We start from the raw sequence: 21,157 nt of genomic DNA, 5'->3' as shown, positions 1-21,157 counted from the left end.
CTTGCATTATGCGAAAAAAATAGTGATAAGAGTATTTCTCAAAAAAAATGTACGTAACGAAACGGTAGTAACGAAATAGTAAGGCCATAAGGCTTGTTATACATTGGCGAAATATTGTGAATGCTCTTCATTTATTCAATTCGAAATATTTGTAAGTATGCACCCAAATACGGGGTAATATTAAGGGGTTAGAAATAAAATAAGGGAGTAATCATTCATACTATTTTAATAAAATTATTTTTGTTCCATCATGTTTATCCATTTTGAGTCGTTCTCTGTAAGCTTTTTGCCTTTCGGCATTGGTTTTTGGCGGCATTCCTAAAAAAACAAAAGAAGTAATCACATAAAAACGTAATCTAAATGATTTGATAATTTTTTGCTGGTGGCACTTCTGTAAAGCAGATAGTATCCAATCCTTTTGTTATTAACGCTCTATATTTTTTGAAATAAATTAAGTAGTGAATATTACTATGCTTAGTCAGGTAATAACAGTATACACTCAGCATTATGTTGTACTTTTTCGTAACGTAACGAAATTCGTAAAAAACGTAACGAAATTCGTAAAAAACGTAACGAAATATTAGACAAAATGAGATCAGAAACAAGTATTTTTTTGATAAAATTTGTTACAGCAAATATAAAAGCTTACTAAATGTTCGTACCACACGTATTACAAAAAATGGTTAAATGAAGACTTACCGTTCTATATAAAATCGCTGATTTTACTGCCTGTTACGAAAAAGTAATCCCACAAAACACACACGTTTTCACTAATTTTCGCGATAGATGTTATGGCGGAGACGTCAGGCCAACAGCCATTCAGAGTGCAGCTATTGTTGTCCGTGTAAAATAAATACGGAATTGTTCAGAAACCATGGGAAAGTAGAAATAAATCGTAACTAAAGAGTAAATAACGAAATAGTAAATGAGAGCGACTCATTTTGTTTTTTTGCTTTAAATTGCCAATTCATTATGACACCCCATAGAAAATCAATTTGATACAGAAACTGCGATTACTGTAGAACGATAATACAAAGAAATTTACAATAATTTAGTTACGTATCGCATTTTATGAAACAAAAATACATGAAAAAGCTAGGGTGGCAAACAGGTTTTTGTATGAAAAGTAAAAAAGGACTGTTTTTAAAATATCTAAATATTTGGTAATAAGTAGGATTATAGCTATAATTCTTCGTTATCTTAAAGATTAATATTCATCCTTCAAAATTGTGTGTGTGTTTTTTTTGTGTGATGATTTATAAATATAAAACTTTTGAACTGTTTCAAAGCACACTTTTTTTTTTCAAAATGTACATTTTTTTTGAGAAATACTCATAAAATTGTATTACACGCGCGAGGATTCCATTTACACAACTAAGATAAGCATAAAATGTAGCTATTAGCAAATGTATTTTTAGATAGGTAATTTGATAAATATAATACAAATATTGTATTTTAGATAATTTGATAAATATAATACAAATATATAAAAAAAGGCATCATATTATGTCACTACTAGGCATCTATGTAGATCTACATAGCTTAGGTTAGATTCAGACTTATTGGTCCAGACCAATAAAACGTCAGTGAAAAACAGACTTTATTTAGCCTCACTCTGCGAACCACACCAGCTGGCAGTGGAGAGTGGAGTGGTTTATTCACAAAGATAATAAAAATGGATTCAAACTTCAATTTCTAAAACACATACACAAAGGTTATACCTATACTATACCTAATATACATTTGCTGGAAGACGTAGCGTGGGCAGGCCTCCTATTGAGTGGATCGACGATCTGGTAAAGGTCGCGGGAAGAGCCTGGATGCGGGCAGCGCAGGACCGTTCATTATGGAAAACCTTGGGGGATCTCCAAATCTTCTTTGTCCAGCAGTGGACGTCATTTGGCTGAAACGATACTATACCTACCTGTACTAGAGGCCAGCCGCGCCTTGGTACGCGTGGATCCCGTTATACCCCCTTAGGGATTGAATTTTGCAAAATCCCGTCTTAGTGAGCACCTATGTTCTAAAAGGAACCTATTCAAAATTTGAGACTCCTAGCACTTGCAGTTTCTGCAATGAGATTTCGTGATTCACGATTTGACACCAGTATCTATGTATAGAGGCCAAAGGACATTCGATTTTGATTCAATATTGTGATAGTTTTTCTATGTCCCTAAAACATTAGTTGCTACTTCATTCGAATATTAACATTGTCTGTTCTCTACCATGAAATCTAGTGGCTTTATATCACTTAAGGCTACGAGCACAGCATAGAACCAAACTGAAAAAGTGGCATCATACAAATATGACACGAATCTCGTAAGCATTAGGTGTATATCTGATTGGGAGGTAGACTCGTCGTGTAATATGCACCGTATGCCCCTGGTATGAGGCTTCATTTTCGCGATTCTACCTACTCTTCTTTTCAGTCTAGCCTTTAACACCCGTATTCACAAACGATGCTTGCTTAAGTGAAGCAGCAATGCTATGCAAAGTCGAACGCACAGCGTTGAATAGAGCTCTGTGATCGGTTCGTGTGTGTCACTCCGCCACTCAAGTATTGTCTATGAATAGGTTTTTTGGGACCCTGTGCGTCCACGGGCACTGTGAGACCTCCAGAGTAATGGTTGTGAATACGGGTGTTTGTCACGCTGCTAATTAATTTTCTTGCTATTTCTATTTGCTATTGATAACACCTGTTTTTAAGATGTCGGTAAGAATTAGAATTATCAGTCGGACCTAAAGGTGGAAGTTGGAATGTTCCGAAACTCGCAAATAAATGAGTATGGATAAACTTTAATCAAAATGTCGAAGTTCGAGAAAGTGCCGTTTGAGGAGGCAATGAACTTAACAGGTAAATAATTCATAGCGTACAATACTGATAAATTGAATCACAAGAAATAAGTTACATTCATGCGGCAGAGAGGAATAATGTTGTGATAACAACGCTATCTGAAAAACTATTCTCTGACGAACAAGTAACTATTACGCTATTACCAATATCACTGTTCATATTATATGCAAAAAAGACAAGAATATAATAGAACGTATAAAGAGTAATCTTAATTTTCTCGGAAAACATTATAACTACGTATCACAATTCCCAGTTCACAAGACCTTTCCTTCTCACTCCTTATTTTAAACACTGCATCTCCTGTATAGCCAGGATCTACTACAGTCAACTAAACCACAACTAGCAAAAATTGCTGGGAGTCATAATTCGAAGTTTGTTTTCCTAACAATAAAAAAGCTGTCACTTTACTTATTCCAGGTTACGGCAAGTTCAACCTTCTGACCTTCATCGTCTGCAGCCTTTATTCGCATAATATCAGATTCTCAAAATATCAGATTCTTAAAATATTAGATTATCAAAATAGCAGAATCTCAATATAACCGAAATTGGACACTCAACGTGAAAAATATATTTGTATTACCTATACAGGGTGTCCAGAAAGTAGAGGTCAAGCCGAAATGAACATGGTTATCTACTTGAAATAAATATGAAGAATGCTAATTTAATTTCTGAGAAGATTATTATGTAGGTAGTTACATAACATGATTTATGCACAAAATACAGGGTGTTTGGCGGAAGGTTAGATAAACTTCGTGGGTGTATAGGTAAGGTCATTTTAAGAATACGAGTTCGCCCATTTGACCCTAAGTTACTTTTTTTAAATTGATATTTTTGTTGATATTGATGTTTTTGTAAGAAATGGAATTTATAATATCGAATTGTTTAGACACAATGAAGAACTGAATACTGCCCTTAGAGAAGACGGTATCGACGGATCTTGGCTTCTAAGAGGCAAGATTTAGACAAGGCATGCGCGAATTTATAATTGCTACATTTTGGTAGATGAAAACAGGCGTGGGTTGGATGCACTTAAGCATTATTATTGCACATGCAAATATGCGTACTCTAGGATGCTGCAGTCACATTATGTCAGTAATATGGTATCCTTCCGTTTGGCCAAATTACTTTTCGCCAAAGTTTCATTTCCCAAATGAACTTTTAGCAACTGTAATTTTCGCAACTAATTCATTTGGTAAAATTATCATATGGCAAAATTTTACTTGGCAAATGTTTATATAGAAAATGTTTTATTTTGGCAAATATTATATCCCAAATAATTTGTTTGGTCAAATTGACACTTCACATACTTACCCACCGTTACCCACTAATCAAACACCCAGTATAATTTGTGCGTATGATTGCCGCTGCATTTATTTTTAAATCTATGGGGATTTTTTTGTTTTCAATAAGTGTTTGTCTCATATTTACAAATAAATTTGATTTAAAAAATAAATGTGGTCTGATTGTACTTTGGCTATATTGAGAATCTGCTATTTTGATAATCTGATATTTTAAGAATCTGATATTTTGAGAATCTGATATTATGCGAATAAAGGGTCTGCAGCAGCATCGTGCTGAGCATGGACTTCGAGATCTTCTCGGTGGGCTACCTGGTGCCGACCAGCGCCTGCGAGCTCGGCACCACGAGCGCACAGCAGGGGCTCATGGCTGCGACGCCGGTTGTAGGTAAGTTTGATAACAATTTTATTGAATTTCGGATAAGGATATGCTCGTAAAAAATAAACGCCCTTAGTGCATAATAATTGATAACCATGTTTCTTATTTGACATTGGCAAAAGAACTAATCGGAATACCAGGACAGTGGTGATCTACGAGCAACCTCTTAATACATTATAATGTAAGATCGCACTTTCTATCAGAAGGTATTGTCTTTCTTCACAATAATGCCAAATGTCGCTAGACTTAACATCCCGTCGTCTGCTTTATTTAATCTTAAAATAATACCAAAGTTCAGCCAAACCAACGCGATCAAATGCGATCAGCTGGCGTGCAACGATGGCGATCAGACTTAAATGTATTGATTGATCGTCATCGCGCTGCATGCCGGCTGATCGGCATTAGGGTTTAACATAGGCCTTTCAGATTCAAAGATTTACTTTACAAATACTTCGACCAATCTCATTCTGCCTATCAGGTATAATCGCGACGTCCCACATCTGGGGCTACCTGGCCGACACGCGCGGCCGCAAGAAGGTGCTGTGCTTCTCCATGACCCTGAGCTTCGTGGCCAGTACTGCTGCTGCCTTCGCCCCGGATTGGATCACCTTCAGTGTGTTCAAGTTGATTTCTTCCACATCGTTAGTACCTATTTGTAAATGTTATCATTTATCATTAGTTACAATAGATTGGATGCTAGAATCGAACGATTGTTGTCTCATGGTGATGGTGGTCATTCACTATCACGAACCTTTTGGTTTCTATTTTGAACAAAATTGTTTACAACTCGGCGACAACTTTATCGCTTGTTTGATGTATCATATTTATTTAAAGTTATTGTAATTTGGAGATCCATCTAGCAAACATATTATTTTTCTTTAAACCGTCTTCCACTATCTTTAACCGAGAAATCAATAGACGTCCCTATTAAGCTTTTATTTTTTGTTCAAGAGTAGCAGGTGCCTTTGCTCTTGCGTTCACTTTGCTGAGCGAGTGCAACCCTGAGGCAAAGCGGGCGTTCTTGCTGATACTCACTAGCACTATTTTCCTTTGCTCTAGTGGAATCATGGCAGGTACGAAAATCACCTTTCGTTTTATTTTGAACCATTAATATTTCATGAGAACCATAAAGACATTTTGTGAAAAGACCCTTTTCTAGGTCTTATCTTCCTTCCCACTAATACATTGACTTTTAATTCTGCAGTGATAGCTTTGCCGGTCTTGCCTCTCAAGTTCTCATACTACATACCAGCCCTCGGCATCCACTTCAACTCCTGGCGACTTCTGAACCTGATCTACGGTTTTCCTAGCGCCATCAGCGCTTTCGGCCTTCTGTTTGCCTTAGAGAGTCCTAAGTTCTTTTTGAGCGTAGGACAAGAGGACAAAGCATTGGATGTGTTGAGGACAATGTTTGTCATCAATAACAGAAAAAGCGGAGACGAATATCCGGTGAGAAAAATGAACTAAAGTCTTTCTAAAGATCTTGAAATTATTTGGTAAATGAAGAAGGTTATAGACGTATTTTGTGTTTTCCTAAAGATCAAGTCATTGGCACTCAACGAAGAGGAGGCGCCGACGGGATTGACGGGTCTCTGGTCATCCATAGTCGCGCAGACGATACCACTGTTCAAGCCGCCCCTCCTGAAGAAGACTGTACTCATGTCTGTCATCTTCGTCATCACTTATCTTAGGTAACCTAACTATATTTTCAAAATTACCCCATAAATTTAGCTTCTTTGGAAAACTACTGCCTTACAAGCAATGCTTAAGCTTAAGTCTTACGATTATTATTACGTCTTTTCAGAATGTCCTTTAGAGAATACTGTTCCATATTTCAGCATAAACCCGTACGTGATGTGGATGCCGTACATCGTAGATGGATTCATGCGGTCAGTGCGGCGCGGGGAGGCCAACCTGACATTCTGCGAACGCATCCGCGCCACTCATCATCTCAGTCACATGGACCAGGTAGTTTTTCACATCTTTGTGAACGTACTGCTACTGACTCAAGAAATTAGTTTGCCATTTGATAAATCACAGCCGTCACAAACCGAAGATCTAACGTATTCCCAGAATGAGGGATATCGCTTCATGCTACCTACTTCTACCGCTTCACTCTCCTAGCTACTAGCAATATGTCAGGACCTTACTCTACAGTAGCGCCAACTGGTGATCACTAAAATGATAGTGCTTACATTACTTATCATATATTAAGTTTTTTGTTTATGTTACAGTTAGAAAATCAATGTGCTATGAATGAGTTTGCGATGACGATGGTCTTCGGTATCGGCGTGATTTTAGCAATTGGGAACACAATTGCTACCGTCCTTGTCAACTACGTGAAGAAGAAGACAATGCTCATAGTAATACAGGTAGGGAGTTATTAGGTAAAGATTAGAGATGTAAAAGAAAACAGAACATGTTGAGCAGTGTTCAACTGAACTCAGTTGTGGTACCAAGAAGCGAAAGATGCTGAAGCTGTTAGTTTATTCAACATGTTTTCTAATTGTTGATGCATAACATAAACCATCAATAATGACTTGCTTAGTCAGATATCTCGGTAGAAGCTTAATCAGGGCCCTCGCCCACGGCGTCTTTTTGTCGCGCGTTTACCAGAATCGCTACCAACGCGCGTTTGTCGCATTTGCAACGCACTCCAGAAGTGATGCCAACGGGCTACAAAAAGTCGCCGTAGGCGAGGGCCCTAAAAAGCAAGAGTCTGTCTACCAAAGGCTAGTGAAGATATTAAACCAAAATTATTCATATTCCAGATCATGGCCGGCGTATCAGGGATCTTGTTGAACAGCACTTCTCTGTGGTTCCTGAGCGCTGGGCTGTTCCTGATGTTCGTCGCCGGCACCATCAACTTCGGATTCTTGTCTACCTTCACCGTAGAGATATTCCCTACTTATGTCAAGTATGGCCTGACTTTTCCTATTTCCTATTCGACTCGACTTGCACTCTTATGAGTAAATAACGGTTAGGACTTAAGTAGCGAAGAAATCAGGAATCGAATCTATAATGTGAGCCCAGTTAGCAATCCCTAATCCTCCAATAAAAAAGCAGACAATAAATAAATTCTCATGTGCTTCAATTAAGAAAAGATGTCCCTAGATGTATCTGTAAATAAACTTTTATTTTTTGCTAACTGGATTGCTAACTGGAATTATTAACTGGTTTGGGCTCACATTATAGATTCGATTCTTTGATTTCTTCGCATCTTTCTTCTTGTTTGGGAATACATAGATCCCCAGATCTAGCGCCTATCTTGAAACTTAATTTTATTGTGTTTCTTGTTTCCAGAGCGATGGCTGTCTCCTTAACCTTGATGATGGGTCGAAGCAGTGCTGTGGCTGGCATCAACGTCTTGAAGGAGCTTCTAAACACCAACTGTGAGGCTTCCTTCTACGTGTTTGGGAGCGTTACTTTAGGTATCCATAAGAAACAAATTGTGTCAAATTAATTTCCACCATGGACTTATTTTTCTCCTTTCTCAACAGCAGTATTAACCCAGATCAAAACTGTGGTACCATAATGACATTTCCCGTGGCCCATTTCAGGTTTTGTAGACAAGTGATCTTAAGCGGTCTAAAAAAGATAGCTCCTATCTTAAATCTTTTTATGCGAGTTGCAAAAACTTATCAAGCTCTTCAGCATACACAAGTATTCAGCATTAATCACTGATGATGTTCCTTCGGAAATTCGCTGTAGCAAAATTATGTGAACAATATAATATGATACCAATTTTTGTTCATAGTGGGCGCTGGTTTCTACTTTCTTCTGCCAGCGGAGGCGTCGCCGGTCAAGACAGCATCCAAAAACCGGCAGACTGTGCCGTGATGTGGACAAGACCTTTTCATTATCCGTCATCATCGAAGACGATGAAGTGATGACACTCTAATAATCCGCTTAAGCCTAGCTTGGATTCTAGGGTTTGAATAAAGTTTTGAGATTCAAAGGATTCTCTCACCTTGTAAGCTTAGTATTTTTAGTTATCATACATTGCTGTTCAATGAAATTTGTGATTTTTGTAATGCATTTTTATATCTGATTTTGTATAACATACAATGAATATTATGTATTGCACGCATATTTTATTTCACCTGTACCTATTTATACTCAAAAATGGAGACGATATGAATAGAAAGGGGTAAGGTTAAAGGAGTGACGCAACGCAACGCAACGAAACACTAATTAGCGAATCCCACTCACACTTGACCAGAATTTATTTCAATTCAGACTGAATAACATTACAGTGTAAACAAACAAGACTTAGCTAATGATTTTGTAAGGTTGAAGACAAATATCAAATAGGTGGCTTCTTCATTATCAATAATATAATAACTCGCAGTTACTCACGTAGTTAAGTCTCATACTATATCTAGTAACAACTAGTACTGAGGGATTTCATGTAACTATCATATTGGAGGATGCTTAGAAAGACATTTTTTGATAAAGTTCACCACACCTCTTAATTTATTTACATATTAGAATATAATAAACTTGCAAGAAAAGCATTCAGCTGATAGGAACAAAATTCACGAGAAGACCACACTTTGGAAAATGAAGTTAACATTGTTCCTATGCATGCTCAGTGGATGGACTGCCTGAAAAAACTGAATTATTGAAATCAAATTATAGTTACAGGCATTTAGGATGATTCTGAAATTATTAGCGCAGGAATCGTTATGGCAATCCTTGGGGAAGGCCTTTGTCCAGTAGTGGGCGTCATTTGACTGATACGACGAATAGTTTCAACGTTAGCATCGACTAAGAATACGGCTCTAAAAGCTTCCGATGTTTATCTTCTTTGCCATCATTAAAATCAAACGTAGATTGACGCCACATAGTCAAATATGTTTTATTCAATTGTTATGTTCGTATTATTGTTTCTTCAAGTCATTGTGTACGCACGTTCGTACACGTGAGGATTTGCACCATATTTTAGTTTTACATACAAATTATTCCATCCATTGTTTCTGAGGACACTCGCAAATAAAAAAAATTCATTGGATCCTGAAAGTTCCAATAACTCTTATACGAATACATTTGCGTAACCGTGCCGTAAAATTAGTTTATTGTAAAACAACGCACGGTAGCATTATCTGTTCTACAGTAGAGACACACACAGTTGTCTCACAGTAATCACTTACGCACTGAGACGTCCTTAGACACCTTTTAAATATTCTTCAAGTCACTCAACACTGTTGCCCACTGTACAACTAGATTGAGTTAACCACGCACCTCCCTGGATTGCGACTCTCCCCCGCACTGACCCTCACACCTCCTGGCGTTCATCCCGCGTCCGTACCAGAGCCAGACCTGTTCATCTCCGCGAGTTTACATCGAAAACAAAACACGCACGATGGCCCACCTACAGGATACTATTCGACAAGGCCTCACATACGAGCGAACATTGACTCACGCACGCGTATTCTTGTGTATGATGGAAGAAAATAAATAAAATGGTGCATGTACTAAATACTGTGCAGTATTTAACTGCCTAAATAATAATAAAAACACAGAATTTACTTTTTTAAGTTGCCTCAAGACACTGAGAGGTAAATAAGTAGTTAATATTATTCATGATAATTCATGCTAAATCATGTATTTCCTCCGCCATTTTCCGCAGTTTGGCACCTCACGTCACATCATTTTACCGAAGTCAGCCATATAGCTTAGGCGCAGTGCCGATCACTGACGTTTGTCAACAAAATGGTGCTTGACTCTTGAGACAGGCTAAATTACACCATATTGTTAATGACATTGAGCATACATTTTTTTAAATACCTTCGCGAAGTAAAACTTCTGTACGCAGTACGTATTATTAATCTGTGCCAGAGCGTCGACGTGACGTCATAGCTGTCAGGTGCGCAGTTAACTCGAACGGGTTGTAACTTGGCATTTTTACCCGTTAATAAACCAATTTCACTGACGTACCCTTCCAATTGCCAAGCTGATGACAATCTAAAGTCAGTGACGGTCAGATTTTTTAATTCAGCTTAAGTATAATTTTTACAGCACCGTACTGCACTGTCTCTGTCCAACAAATGGTCAACTGATGAAGATTGATTCTCAAAATGAAGTTCGCTATGTACCTATCTATGTTACTATGTTATCATCATTTCAGCCATATGACGTCTACTGCTGAACCCCATTATTTCCATAATGACCGCTTGATAGTAATAATAATAATAATAAATAATAATAAAAATGTTTTATTTGACAAAAAGGGCGACATCACATTAAAATTTACACAAATTACAAAAAGAAAAACATTGTGCCCTGCTGTCAAATAGGGGCCCGCTCAGCATTAATCGGGGCACGCCGTGGGAATGCCTCGACACTGATTTTCAGCGGGTCCCTTGACGTTGCTGCGCCCAACCGCCGAAGGAGAAGCACTCCGTAAAGTGCCTGTCCGTCGGCGGGAACACGCAAATAGGAGGGCAGCAAAGGGGGGGCATACATGCAGTCAATATTAACAAAATGATAGCCGCCTGCATCCAGCGCCTTCTTGCTTGCTACCTTTATGAGGTCGTCGGTTCACCTTGTTGGTGGATGTCCTACGCTGCTCTGCAATATAATTAAATAACGACAATAACATAGACTCAAGGACACCTGAAGAAGACCTTCTCAATTTATCTCCACTATAAAGTTTGTTCAGCCAGATGTTTGCTGCTGAGATAACGCACGGTGTTTATAACGAGTATCCGAGATGAAACCGGGCTGACACTCTGGACCGATTGTAGTGGAAGGTTCGAATCTGCTAATTGTGACAGAAGTAGTAATTATGAAAGGGTGCAAAATGGGGAAGCTGGAGAAAGTGCCTTTTGAAGAGGCGCTGAACTTGACTGGTAAGTTTCTTAAATTATCCTTAAGTCATTTTAATAAAATCGACAACATTGAATATTTTCTTTAGAAAAATTATGTCTGAGGTTTTAGAAAATTTGTCATTCCAGCAACGGCCTAAATTGTCATTCTAATCACAAAATTATCTAGGCAACTAATATTTGTATTTATTATCTCGTGATCAGATTGACTTGCCATGAAAACTACCTAGTACAGTAAGTCACATTACATCAGACCCGAAACTTATGTCTAGGGTCTTCCATTTCATCATTCATTACATCAGTAGAATATGCGGTAGTCATAAATTCGCTCAAAATACAGTACCTATTTCAACTCATCAAATGTGGCTCATGAATTGCAGCTCAGCAAGATGAGTATGCACCAATGTCACACATCAATGGCGACTAACAAAATCTGATGCCAAAATAATATCTTTCTTCTTGCTCCTTCCAGGGTACGGCAAGTTCAACATCCTGACTTTCATGCTCTGCGGCAGCATCATCATGGGGATGTCGTTCGAACTGTTCTCCGTGGCGTACCTGGTGCCAGCCAGCGCCTGCGAGCTCGACACCACCAGCGCACAGCAGGGACTCATGGCGGCGATGCCTCTTGTAGGTGAGCTGTAGAGGACGGTGAATCCCCATTAGGTCTAATACACCCGTATTCACAAACTATGCGTGCTTAAGTGAAGCAGCAAATCGAACGCAGAGCGTTGAATAGAGCTCTGTTATTGGTTCGTGTGTGACCCTGTTCGTCCACGCGCACTGTGAGACCTCAAAATGATGTGTGTGAATACGGGCATTAGTCTTCACTGCAGGGACACCACGACCCTCTTATTGAGAGGAGAGCTAAAAGAGGATTTAAGTCACCTTTTACGACATCTACGCGAAGTTTAGTCGTCGTTTCAGCCGAAAAACGTCCACTGCTGGACAAAGGCCTCCCCCAAGGATTTCCACAAAGACCGGTCCTGCGCCGCTTGCATCCAGGTACTTCCCGCGACCTTCACCAGATCGTCGGTCCACCTAGTGGGAGGCCTGCCCACGCTACGTCTTCCAGCTCGTGGTCGCCACTCAAGAACTTTCCTGCCCCAGCGGCCATCAGCTCTTCGAGCTATGTGCCCCGCCCACTGCCACTTGATTTTAGCGAAGTTTAGTAGCGAGTGGTAAATTCGCCATACTTTACATCACATTGTGCAATACCTACAGTTTTAGCATTAGATAATAATTGTATTACTATCCATATTTAAATAAACATGACACTGCTATTTTTAAAACTAATAATTACTTCAGAACCAAAAGTAATGATAACAAAAATCTAAACTTAAACATCAACGTCTTTTTTTTTGCGTCAGGACTGATAAACGATCTTCTATTACTAAAACTTTGTAATTATTACATTAGTGAGACAATAGGATTGACTCAAGCATTATTATACACATAATTAGATGTTTTACTTCATATCGCATGTACTCGTATTTCACAACTTAAGCAAATCTACAACGCATCTAAGATAAAGCAAGCTTATGCAGAGGGTAATACAACTCAAAATAACCCCGTTTTGGGTTGTTGCAATCATCGGAATCTGCGTCAAAAACATTTTGAAATCTGGACTTTCCGAAAAACTAAATATACAAAAACCAGTCTTCGAAAATGAAATTTTCAAAACCTAACAGCGAAAACTAGATTTCAAAAACCTAACTTTTTAAAAACCTAAATCTATCTCCTCTAAAACCTAACTTTTCGAAAACCCAACTCTTCGAAAACATGCCAGGGGCTGTACAATTGAAATAATATTACTATGTATTTTATATGATTCACATGGATCCGAGTAAAATAACGGATACATAGGTACTTACACTGCTGAAACATAGATTAACAGAATAGTGACCACTAGCACTGATGCATAAAATATCAGAACCGGGATTAGGTACTTCGGTATTTAATTAAAAAAACGAAACCTACTGAATTACATGAACACTGCCCAGACAGCTGATAGAATCTGGTATAAGTTTCAAATTCTGGTGGCAATATACCTATAGGTTAAATCCCTATAAAGGGTCTTATACATGTTTGCAGGTATAATCGCCACATCCCACTTCTGGGGTTACTTGGCGGACACGCGCGGGCGGAGGAAGGTGCTTTTCATCTCTATGGTCATGAGCTTCGTGGCCGGCGCCGCTTCTGCCTTCTCCCCGAACTGGATCACTTTTAGCGTGTGGAAGTTCATTTCTTCTGGCTCGTGAGTATCTACTGTCTTATTATGCTAGATTTTAGACCTCGACTGGAAGGTTCTTCAATAAGTAATATTAAATTCTAAATTATATTAAATACAGTGTGGCAGGTGCCTTCGCGCTGGCCTTCACTTTGCTGAGCGAGTGCAATCCTGAGGCGAAGCGGTCTTCCCTGCTAGTACTTACTGGCACTGTCTTCTTTTGCTGCAATGGGGCTATGGCAGGTATGTGGACATCATTTATGTGGGTGCTTGTGCTTGCTATTTTAAAATTACCTATCATTGGTTAATATTTTTCTTCTATTTAGTTTTCAAAGTTTTTAACTTACGTATGCTTTGTTCACAGTTATAGCCATCCCAATTCTTCCTCTCCAATTTTCGTACCATATACCAGTTCTCGACATCTACTTCAACTCCTGGCGACTCCTGGGCATCTTGTTCTGCATGCCCTGTGTCATCAGCGCTATTGGCCTTCTCTTTGCCTTCGAGAGCCCGAAGTTCTTCCTGAGCGTGGGGAAAGAGGACAAAGCCTTGGATACCTTGAGGAGTATGTTCGTGATCAACACTAAGAAAAGCAGTGATGAATTTCCTGTAAGTAACAAACCCAAACAATTTGACACCTTATTACTCGTAATCGGCTCTTATTTATTTTGTACGTATAGAACAACGCAGAACAACTAACATCAAGAAAATCACCTAACCTAAACCTGGTAAAATGCTACAGCTCTAGGCTGTCTACCACCACGCACTCTAGTTTGGATCCAACTAGCTTTCACACTACTAAATATCTGTAAATGAATGTTCCTAACTAAATCCACATTTCTTTTGGTCGATAGGTGATGTCTTTGGCACTAAACGAAGACGACGCACCAGCAGCTGTGAAAGGTTTCTGGTCGTCCATAGTCACGCAGACCACGCCGCTGTTCAAAGCGCCGCTCTTGAGGAACACCATACTGTTGTCCATCATCTTCGTCATCACTTATATTTGGTATGGCTTCTACCTTCTTTGTAATTGGGTAGTAAAAAGTGTTAACATTCAGGGAGTAATGATTATTACAGCTCAGGTTAGTAGACCTTCATTATTGCAACACACGTAAGGACTAAGGAGGTAATCAATAACTGATATTCACGTTATAAAGGCCTGAGTTAGTAGTTGAAAAGTTTATCTGAGTTTTGTTTCTTCTCGTTATGTTCCAAATTCTGAAAACGATATTTTCTAAATTAGCTTTGGTAAGAATATGCTAGCTAAGTGATGATATTGGTGTATAAAAAATATAAATAGTGCGAAAACAACTGTCAGGCTAAACAATAATAATTGTGAGTTAAAAGTACCTACTTATCGGTCAATGTGGTTTGGCTAAATGAAATTTTAGGCGTAGATACCGATGGGCACCCGATCACGCGACCGCGCTAGTGACGCTTAGTTTTATACATTTCCTAATGCAATATTGGAATTCTATAAAATTCCTAGGAAAAGTATACATTTCCTAGGATATGTGCGTATTAAAAAATCTCTGAAGCAATATTTTATACATTTCCTAAATAGCTTCGGAATTGTATACATTTCCTAGGAATAGTATACAATTCCTGGAATTCATACATATCCTGTAACATATACTTTAAAAACACCTACAAGGTGGACCTACGACCTCATAAAGGTAGCGGGAAGGCGCTAGATGCAGGCCGCCACCAACCGCCCATTGTGGAAATCATTGGGGGAGGCCTATGTTCAGCAGTGGACGTCCTATGGCTGAAATTGATAATGATAATGATACTTTTAAAAAAGTTAGAAACTAACTTACGTATATTGTTTGACCCCATCCAGCTTACACCCCTACGTGGTGTGGTTGCCATACATCGTGGACGGGTTCATGCGCTCGGTGCAGCGCGGCGAAGAAGGCCTTACCTTGTGCCAGCGTCTCCAAGCCACGCAGAACATGACCACTGACGAGGTAAACAATTTCGCCATTATCAAGATTCATAATCACGTGTAGTATATTAATAGTCATTTATTTCAGAAAGCTAAAAGCCTTACCCCGCTCTTCCTTCATCCATCGCTGGGAATATCAGCTTCCCCAACCCTTCTGACTAGCGTGAAAAAAAAAAGAAAAGTGACCATAATTCTGGACTTTGACTTTGTCAGCCACTGACTGACGAGTATAGACACGACTCTACCAACAACTACATATTTTTACTCCAATTTATTACTCCGCTACATAGGCACATCATTTATCAGTATGAGTAGAACAACAAGTAGGTACCCAGTTTTTAAACACATAAATACCTGTTCACAGATGGAGAACAAATGCGCACTGAACGAGTTCGCGATAACCTTGGTAATGGGCATCTTCTTGGTGTTAGCCGTCGTCAACACGGGCATTTCCATCCTCATCAACTACGTCAGCAAGAAGAAGGTTCTTATCTTCGTGCAGGTTGGTACTTATACAAGAATCATTGCATTCAGTGGTTTATACTGATTCCTGAATGTTCTTAACTGTTGAGCTAGGAAGAAAGCTGTCCGAAATTAATTTCTCTTCATCTTCAAAATTAATAGTCAAATGCATTTCAAAATACCACTCTTAAGTGATTAACGTCAAAATTACACGTTTATTTTGACATTTACATACACGCACATTGCACATCCATGGAGTGAGAACCCAGACTAATTATCCCAAATGCATGTATTACCAAAAGATCATCAAGATACTACTAGAGCCACACTAATGAACATACATCTTCTGAACCACTTTGCTTCATTGTGCACCACGGCTGCACCTTTTAAACCAAGAATCAGCCATCATCATCTATTCATTCAATTCAATCAGCCTTCAAATTGTTTTTTTTTTCAGGTCCTATGCGGGGTGTCAGGGCTGCTGGTGAACAGCACTACGGTGTGGTTCCTGAACGCGATCTTCTTCATCATGTTCCTCTCAGGCATCATCAACTTCAACTGCTTGGCCTCTTTCAGTGTTGACATATTCCCTACTTATGTCAAGTGAGTATTTTATACTACGCTCTTAGATTATGCCATATACACTTTGTATTACGAGAAAAAGCTTAGCTGATGGCCGTTGGAACAGAAAAGTTTATCTACCTAATATCTATACTAATATTATAAAGAGGAAAGATTTGTACCTATTTTTATATGTTTGTTTGTTTGTAATGAATAGGCTCAAAAACCACTGAACGGATTTTGATGAAACTTTACAGTATTATTGTTCATAATCCAGAATAACATATAGGCTATAATTTATGACGATCTGTGACAAACGAAATTTCACGCGTGCGAAGCCGCGGGCGGAAAGCTAGTCGAATATAAAACAAACCAAAGTGGAAGACTAGTGTAGGCAGAGCTCCCATTCGGTGGACCGACGACCTAGTGGAGGTCGCGGGACACCACTTGGATGTGACCAGTCTTGGAAATCCTAGAAAGAGGTCTTTTTCCAGCAGTGGAAAAACTTGGCTGAATCAACGAAATATGCTTTCTTGAATTTTTCTTTAACTCTTGCCATGGAACTGATCTACATATCTTTCGTTCTTCCAGGGCGATGGCCGTCTGCCTAACCCTGATGGTGGGTCGAGGTAGCGCCGTGCTGGGCGTCAATATCCTGAAGGAGATGCTCAACACCAGCTGCGAGGCTTCCTTCTACGTGTTTGCGAGCATTGCTTTATGTAAGTCTTAACACAGTCCCCTTTTTCCTGACTTTCAAAGTGAAGTGAAGTCCTGTTAATTTTACATCAACTTCAACGTTTGTCGCGTTTGATTTGTGGCTTAAATACAAAATAACTTCTCGTGAATTTCACATGACGTGTCTTAAAACTACAAAGTTATGCTCTGCTCTATTCCGAATCCGAATGTAAAATGCTAGAAATTTCGAAAAACGAAAGAAGTGAAAATAAGGAAGTTAAAAAACAGTCAGTAGGTACGCAAAACTGAACGGACTTTTTATGCTTCTACCTAATTAGGAGTTTAATTTCTTTTGTTCCCAATAACAGTAATTCTCTTAATAATGATCTTATCCACAGTGGGTGCAGGTCTCCAATTCCTCCTGCCAGAGCCACCCCAACGAAAGAAGTGCGCTGAAACTTGAAAAGGAATCAGAACTCTCCAGGCAGACCAGCTCCTGTGCCATGACAAGCAAATAGTTTTATAGCATATTTGTTTTTATATCATGCTAAAAGTAAAACAAAACACGGTAGAAATGAAATGAAGGTTGTTTGATCAATGTTATTGATGTTGATAAATGTTAAAATACTCGAAGTAAGATAAAGTGTGTTGTTCGGTTGAGGGTTAGGTACAGTTTAATTATTATAAAGTAGATTTTAAATAAATTCTGTGATGTTATGCTAATGCTGTCTTTTTTATTCAAAACTATGACATTTTTCACTCAATTGAACCGGTGAATATACAAAAATTGTCTCAAAATCATTTACACTCACAATTTCTCTTCAATCATGACGTAACAACGAAACAATTTTGGCCTGCATTTCTCATTAATTGAGACCTCATTAAGTGGGTCTAGACAAAGTGCACATTTTAATCGCAAACCAGTCGAAAAGTGGTCGAAAAGCCTTTTTTTGTATGGAGTTTTGTCTAGGGGAGCAGAGCTGCCGTGTCTTCTAAAGCGTGTAACTTTCGGTTTAAAGAATCTTTATTCTCATAAGAACAGGGTAGTTCACTTACATGAGATTATAATAATTTACAACAATTGTCTTGTGACGAAGCATGCGCAAAGCCCACAAACAAAAAATAATGTAGGTACATAAATAATTATTAACATTATTTCGAATAAGTAAACATCAGATCTGCAACTCCGTTGACACAGAAATAATGGCCCTCAAACTAACTATCATTTACTCAGTCAGGACTAGGTAGGTGTGACTAGGTGTAGTGAGTAAGTATCCACCTACTAAATAAATAAGATTGTAAAAGAATACGAGATTTTTTTTTATTTTTACTGTTCGGGTACTCGTAGAAAACTGTGCGGGAGGGATAGTGTTTGGTTCGCCCAAGTTGGCAAGTTAACAGTGAGCATTGGAGTTGTGTAGTGTAGGAGACAGTGTACCAAAATTCATATTTACAAATAGTTGTTTAGTTATTATATTTTTGTAGTTTATATTTCAAAATAAGTTTATATATTTAATTTATTAATTAATTAATTTATTTATTTAATGTATTTTATGAGTCTTTCTACAGATGAAAGTTTCATAATTAGATTGCAAAAAATAATAGAGGATTATGTATTTTAATTTATTGTTTTACGTTTTATTCACTTTATAAGTAGGTGTAAGATTTAGTTTTTAAATTAATTTGTCATTCAAGTAATAGTTAGTATATGTTCTTTGAGTTTTCGTTTGTAGATTTGTATACTTTCACTATTTTTGATTGAATCCGGAAGTTTATTATATAGTTGAACACCTTCATATATTATATTCTTTTTCCATACCTTGTTGTTCTCGGTTGACGAAGAAATAATTTGTTTGTGTTTCTTAAACTGTGTGTGAATGTTTTTTTAGTAAGAGTTATATTTGTTTGAATAGTGTTTTCCAGAATTTTTTTGATCAATAAACACAAGTTGTAAGTGTATAGTTGTGTTATATCGAAAAAGTTTGTTTTTGTATAAAGCTGTTTTGTAGGTGTTAAAAAGTCAAAGTTATAAAGTCTTTTTATTATTTTATTCTGTGATATCTGTAGATCCTTAATGTGCGTTTTTGATGCCGATCCCCAGATTTCCACAAGATACTCCAAATGAGGTTTCACTAACGCGTTGTAGACAGTATGCTTTATTGTTAATGGGAGACAGTTACCCATTCTACGCAAGGCGCCAGAAAGTGCTATAAGCTTCGACCGCACATGGTCAATGTGGGGTCTCCATGTAAGTTGATCATCTAATATTAATCCTAGGTATTTCTCACTACTAGACTGACTGATGATGTTGTTGTTAACTTTTAAGGGGGTAAATTGAGGTAACTGTTTATTTTTAGCAACAAATATCATAAACGATGTCTTGGATGTATTTATAGTAAGTAGGTTATATAGAAACCACTCGTTTACGATATTTAGATCATTTTGTGCGTCATTTATGATTTCATGTATACATTTTCCAAAATAGAATAAGCAAGTGTCATCAGCGTATAAAGTTAGATAACCCTTCAGACCGATTTGGTTTATGTTATTGATATAAATTAGAAATAAGAGGGGTCCCAGTATTGAGCCCTGCGGAACGCCGCATGTTATATTACAAATCGCACTTTCATAGTCACCCATCCTAACAATCTGACTTCTATTTGAAAGATAGGATGCGAGTAGGTTGTAGGCAGATCCAGTGACACCCAGATTACTCAACTTTTCCAGAAGTTTAGTATGGCACACGGTATCGAAGGCTTTTTTTAGATCTATGAAGATCCCTAAACAAATTTGTTTTTCGTCTATTTTGGTTTTTATATTTGTTATTAAGTCGGTTACTGCAGATAGCGTATTTGATTTCGGTCTAAAGCCGTATTGTTGGTCTATGAGAAACCTTTTTTCACACAAATACTCATTCAAACGAAAGTAAATTAATTTTTCAAAAACCTTGGATAGTACCGGGATGGTCAAGTTTGTTCAAGCCAGTTTATCTCACTAATAAATCAAACCCAGTATCTACTTACTCTACATTATCCAATTCTCTTTGCTCCTACTGATAATGTTATAGCATTTCAGTCAGTTGGCAACTCAGAATAATGAGTAAGGTACAGTAATTTTCTGGCTTATGTAGCAAATTTTCTGAATTTAAATACGAGTTTTAAGCTAAAAAACCATCAGACTTCAGCAATGTTCATATTGCAATTTATTTTCCACTAGCGGCCGCCCGCGACTTCGTACACGTGGATCCCGACCACTTTGGGTGGTTTCGTAAAATATTTTCTTAGCGGTTGCCAACGTCATAACATCTACCTGCATGCCTTTCAGCCCGATCCGTCCAGTGGTTTGGGCTGTGTGTTGATAGATCACTATGTCAGTCAGTCAGTCACTTTTGAGTAATAGGTAATATTTAGATAGTATTTTCCAAATACTTTGTGGGTTTCGTATGAAAAGTATCTGAAGCGCATTATAAACTTAAGGTCTCAATACCCCCACCAATCCGGAACTCTTTGACAGGATATGCTTTTAAAACCAGATTCAAGGCTTATCTTCTTGAGCCTCAAAAACTGATGTAGTTTTGCACGTAACAATTTTGGGGACTGTTTGCACGTATCTACTGTTGGTATCTGATCTTGTGCCTTGTTATTCTCATTATCATTGTCATGTTTGTTGTTTCTGCTTTACTTAAACTTATGCCAAATGTGTATGTGTCACCGTTGCTCAGTTGCGTCTTGTTTTTTAATGTTTACCTGCGCCTCTCCACCACTACAATCAGGCGACCACTGAAAACCAGCGTCGTGGTGCTACGCACTGCGGCATTATGCTGAGTGGAAGCCTATTTGGCATAATTTTTAAATTAATTTTTTATCGTATTAATATTCTGTAATTTGTTGTTCTAGTGTGCCAAATAAATGTATTTTCTT

The 21,157-nt window shown here is 38.1% G+C and overlaps 2 protein-coding genes across 4 annotated transcripts; both read left to right on the top strand.

Moving 5' to 3' along the window:
- Positions 1 to 4,324: 4,324 nt before the first annotated feature.
- LOC135076600 (synaptic vesicle glycoprotein 2B-like) lies at positions 4,325 to 8,531 on the top strand. 3 transcript variants are annotated; one of them, XM_063971030.1, is made up of 10 exons: positions 4,325 to 4,540; positions 5,010 to 5,172; positions 5,483 to 5,604; positions 5,736 to 5,980; positions 6,071 to 6,222; positions 6,370 to 6,499; positions 6,766 to 6,903; positions 7,303 to 7,448; positions 7,835 to 7,923; positions 8,289 to 8,531. In XM_063971030.1, the coding sequence occupies exons 1-10, from the start codon at positions 4,435 to 4,437 to the stop codon at positions 8,369 to 8,371; spliced, it is 1,374 nt and encodes a 457-aa protein (XP_063827100.1). In that variant the 5' UTR covers positions 4,325 to 4,434; the 3' UTR covers positions 8,372 to 8,531. The 3 variants fall into 3 exon arrangements, with proteins under 3 accessions (XP_063827100.1, XP_063827099.1, XP_063827101.1); XM_063971029.1 differs by having other exon boundaries at positions 7,835 to 7,962; XM_063971031.1 differs by lacking the exon at positions 6,766 to 6,903 and having other exon boundaries at positions 7,835 to 7,962.
- A 2,739-nt stretch (positions 8,532 to 11,270) lies between these two features.
- Positions 11,271 to 17,900, top strand: LOC135076599 (synaptic vesicle glycoprotein 2B-like). Its single transcript, XM_063971028.1, has 11 exons — positions 11,271 to 11,385; positions 11,834 to 11,995; positions 13,456 to 13,618; positions 13,713 to 13,834; positions 13,956 to 14,200; positions 14,446 to 14,597; positions 15,435 to 15,561; positions 15,904 to 16,041; positions 16,459 to 16,604; positions 17,154 to 17,281; positions 17,636 to 17,900. The coding sequence occupies exons 1-11, from the start codon at positions 11,322 to 11,324 to the stop codon at positions 17,698 to 17,700; spliced, it is 1,512 nt and encodes a 503-aa protein (XP_063827098.1). The 5' UTR covers positions 11,271 to 11,321; the 3' UTR covers positions 17,701 to 17,900.
- Positions 17,901 to 21,157: the final 3,257 nt, after the last annotated feature.

This window comes from Ostrinia nubilalis, chromosome 12 (assembly GCF_963855985.1).
Source record: "Ostrinia nubilalis chromosome 12, ilOstNubi1.1, whole genome shotgun sequence".
Taxonomy (NCBI): domain Eukaryota; kingdom Metazoa; phylum Arthropoda; class Insecta; order Lepidoptera; family Crambidae; genus Ostrinia; species Ostrinia nubilalis.
The sequence above is the reverse complement of the archived record's forward strand: the minus strand, read 5'-3'. Positions and strand labels throughout refer to the sequence as shown.

What these genes read in the sequence shown, in the direction of transcription:
- LOC135076600 (XM_063971029.1), top strand. Translation starts at nt 4,435, where the DNA reads ATGGACTTCGAGATCTTCTCGGTGGGCTACCTGGTGCCGACCAGCGCC. An exon ending in TTCGTCATCACTTATCTTAG is followed by an intron (nt 6,223 to 6,369) that starts GTAACCTAACTA and finishes TCCATATTTCAG; the next exon opens with CATAAACCCGTACGTGATGT. An exon ending in CAATGCTCATAGTAATACAG is followed by an intron (nt 6,904 to 7,302) that starts GTAGGGAGTTAT and finishes TTCATATTCCAG; the next exon opens with ATCATGGCCGGCGTATCAGG.
- LOC135076599 (XM_063971028.1), top strand. Translation starts at nt 11,322, where the DNA reads ATGAAAGGGTGCAAAATGGGGAAGCTGGAGAAAGTGCCTTTTGAAGAG. An exon ending in AGAGGCGCTGAACTTGACTG is followed by an intron (nt 11,386 to 11,833) that starts GTAAGTTTCTTA and finishes TGCTCCTTCCAG; the next exon opens with GGTACGGCAAGTTCAACATC. An exon ending in CTGCAATGGGGCTATGGCAG is followed by an intron (nt 13,835 to 13,955) that starts GTATGTGGACAT and finishes CTTTGTTCACAG; the next exon opens with TTATAGCCATCCCAATTCTT.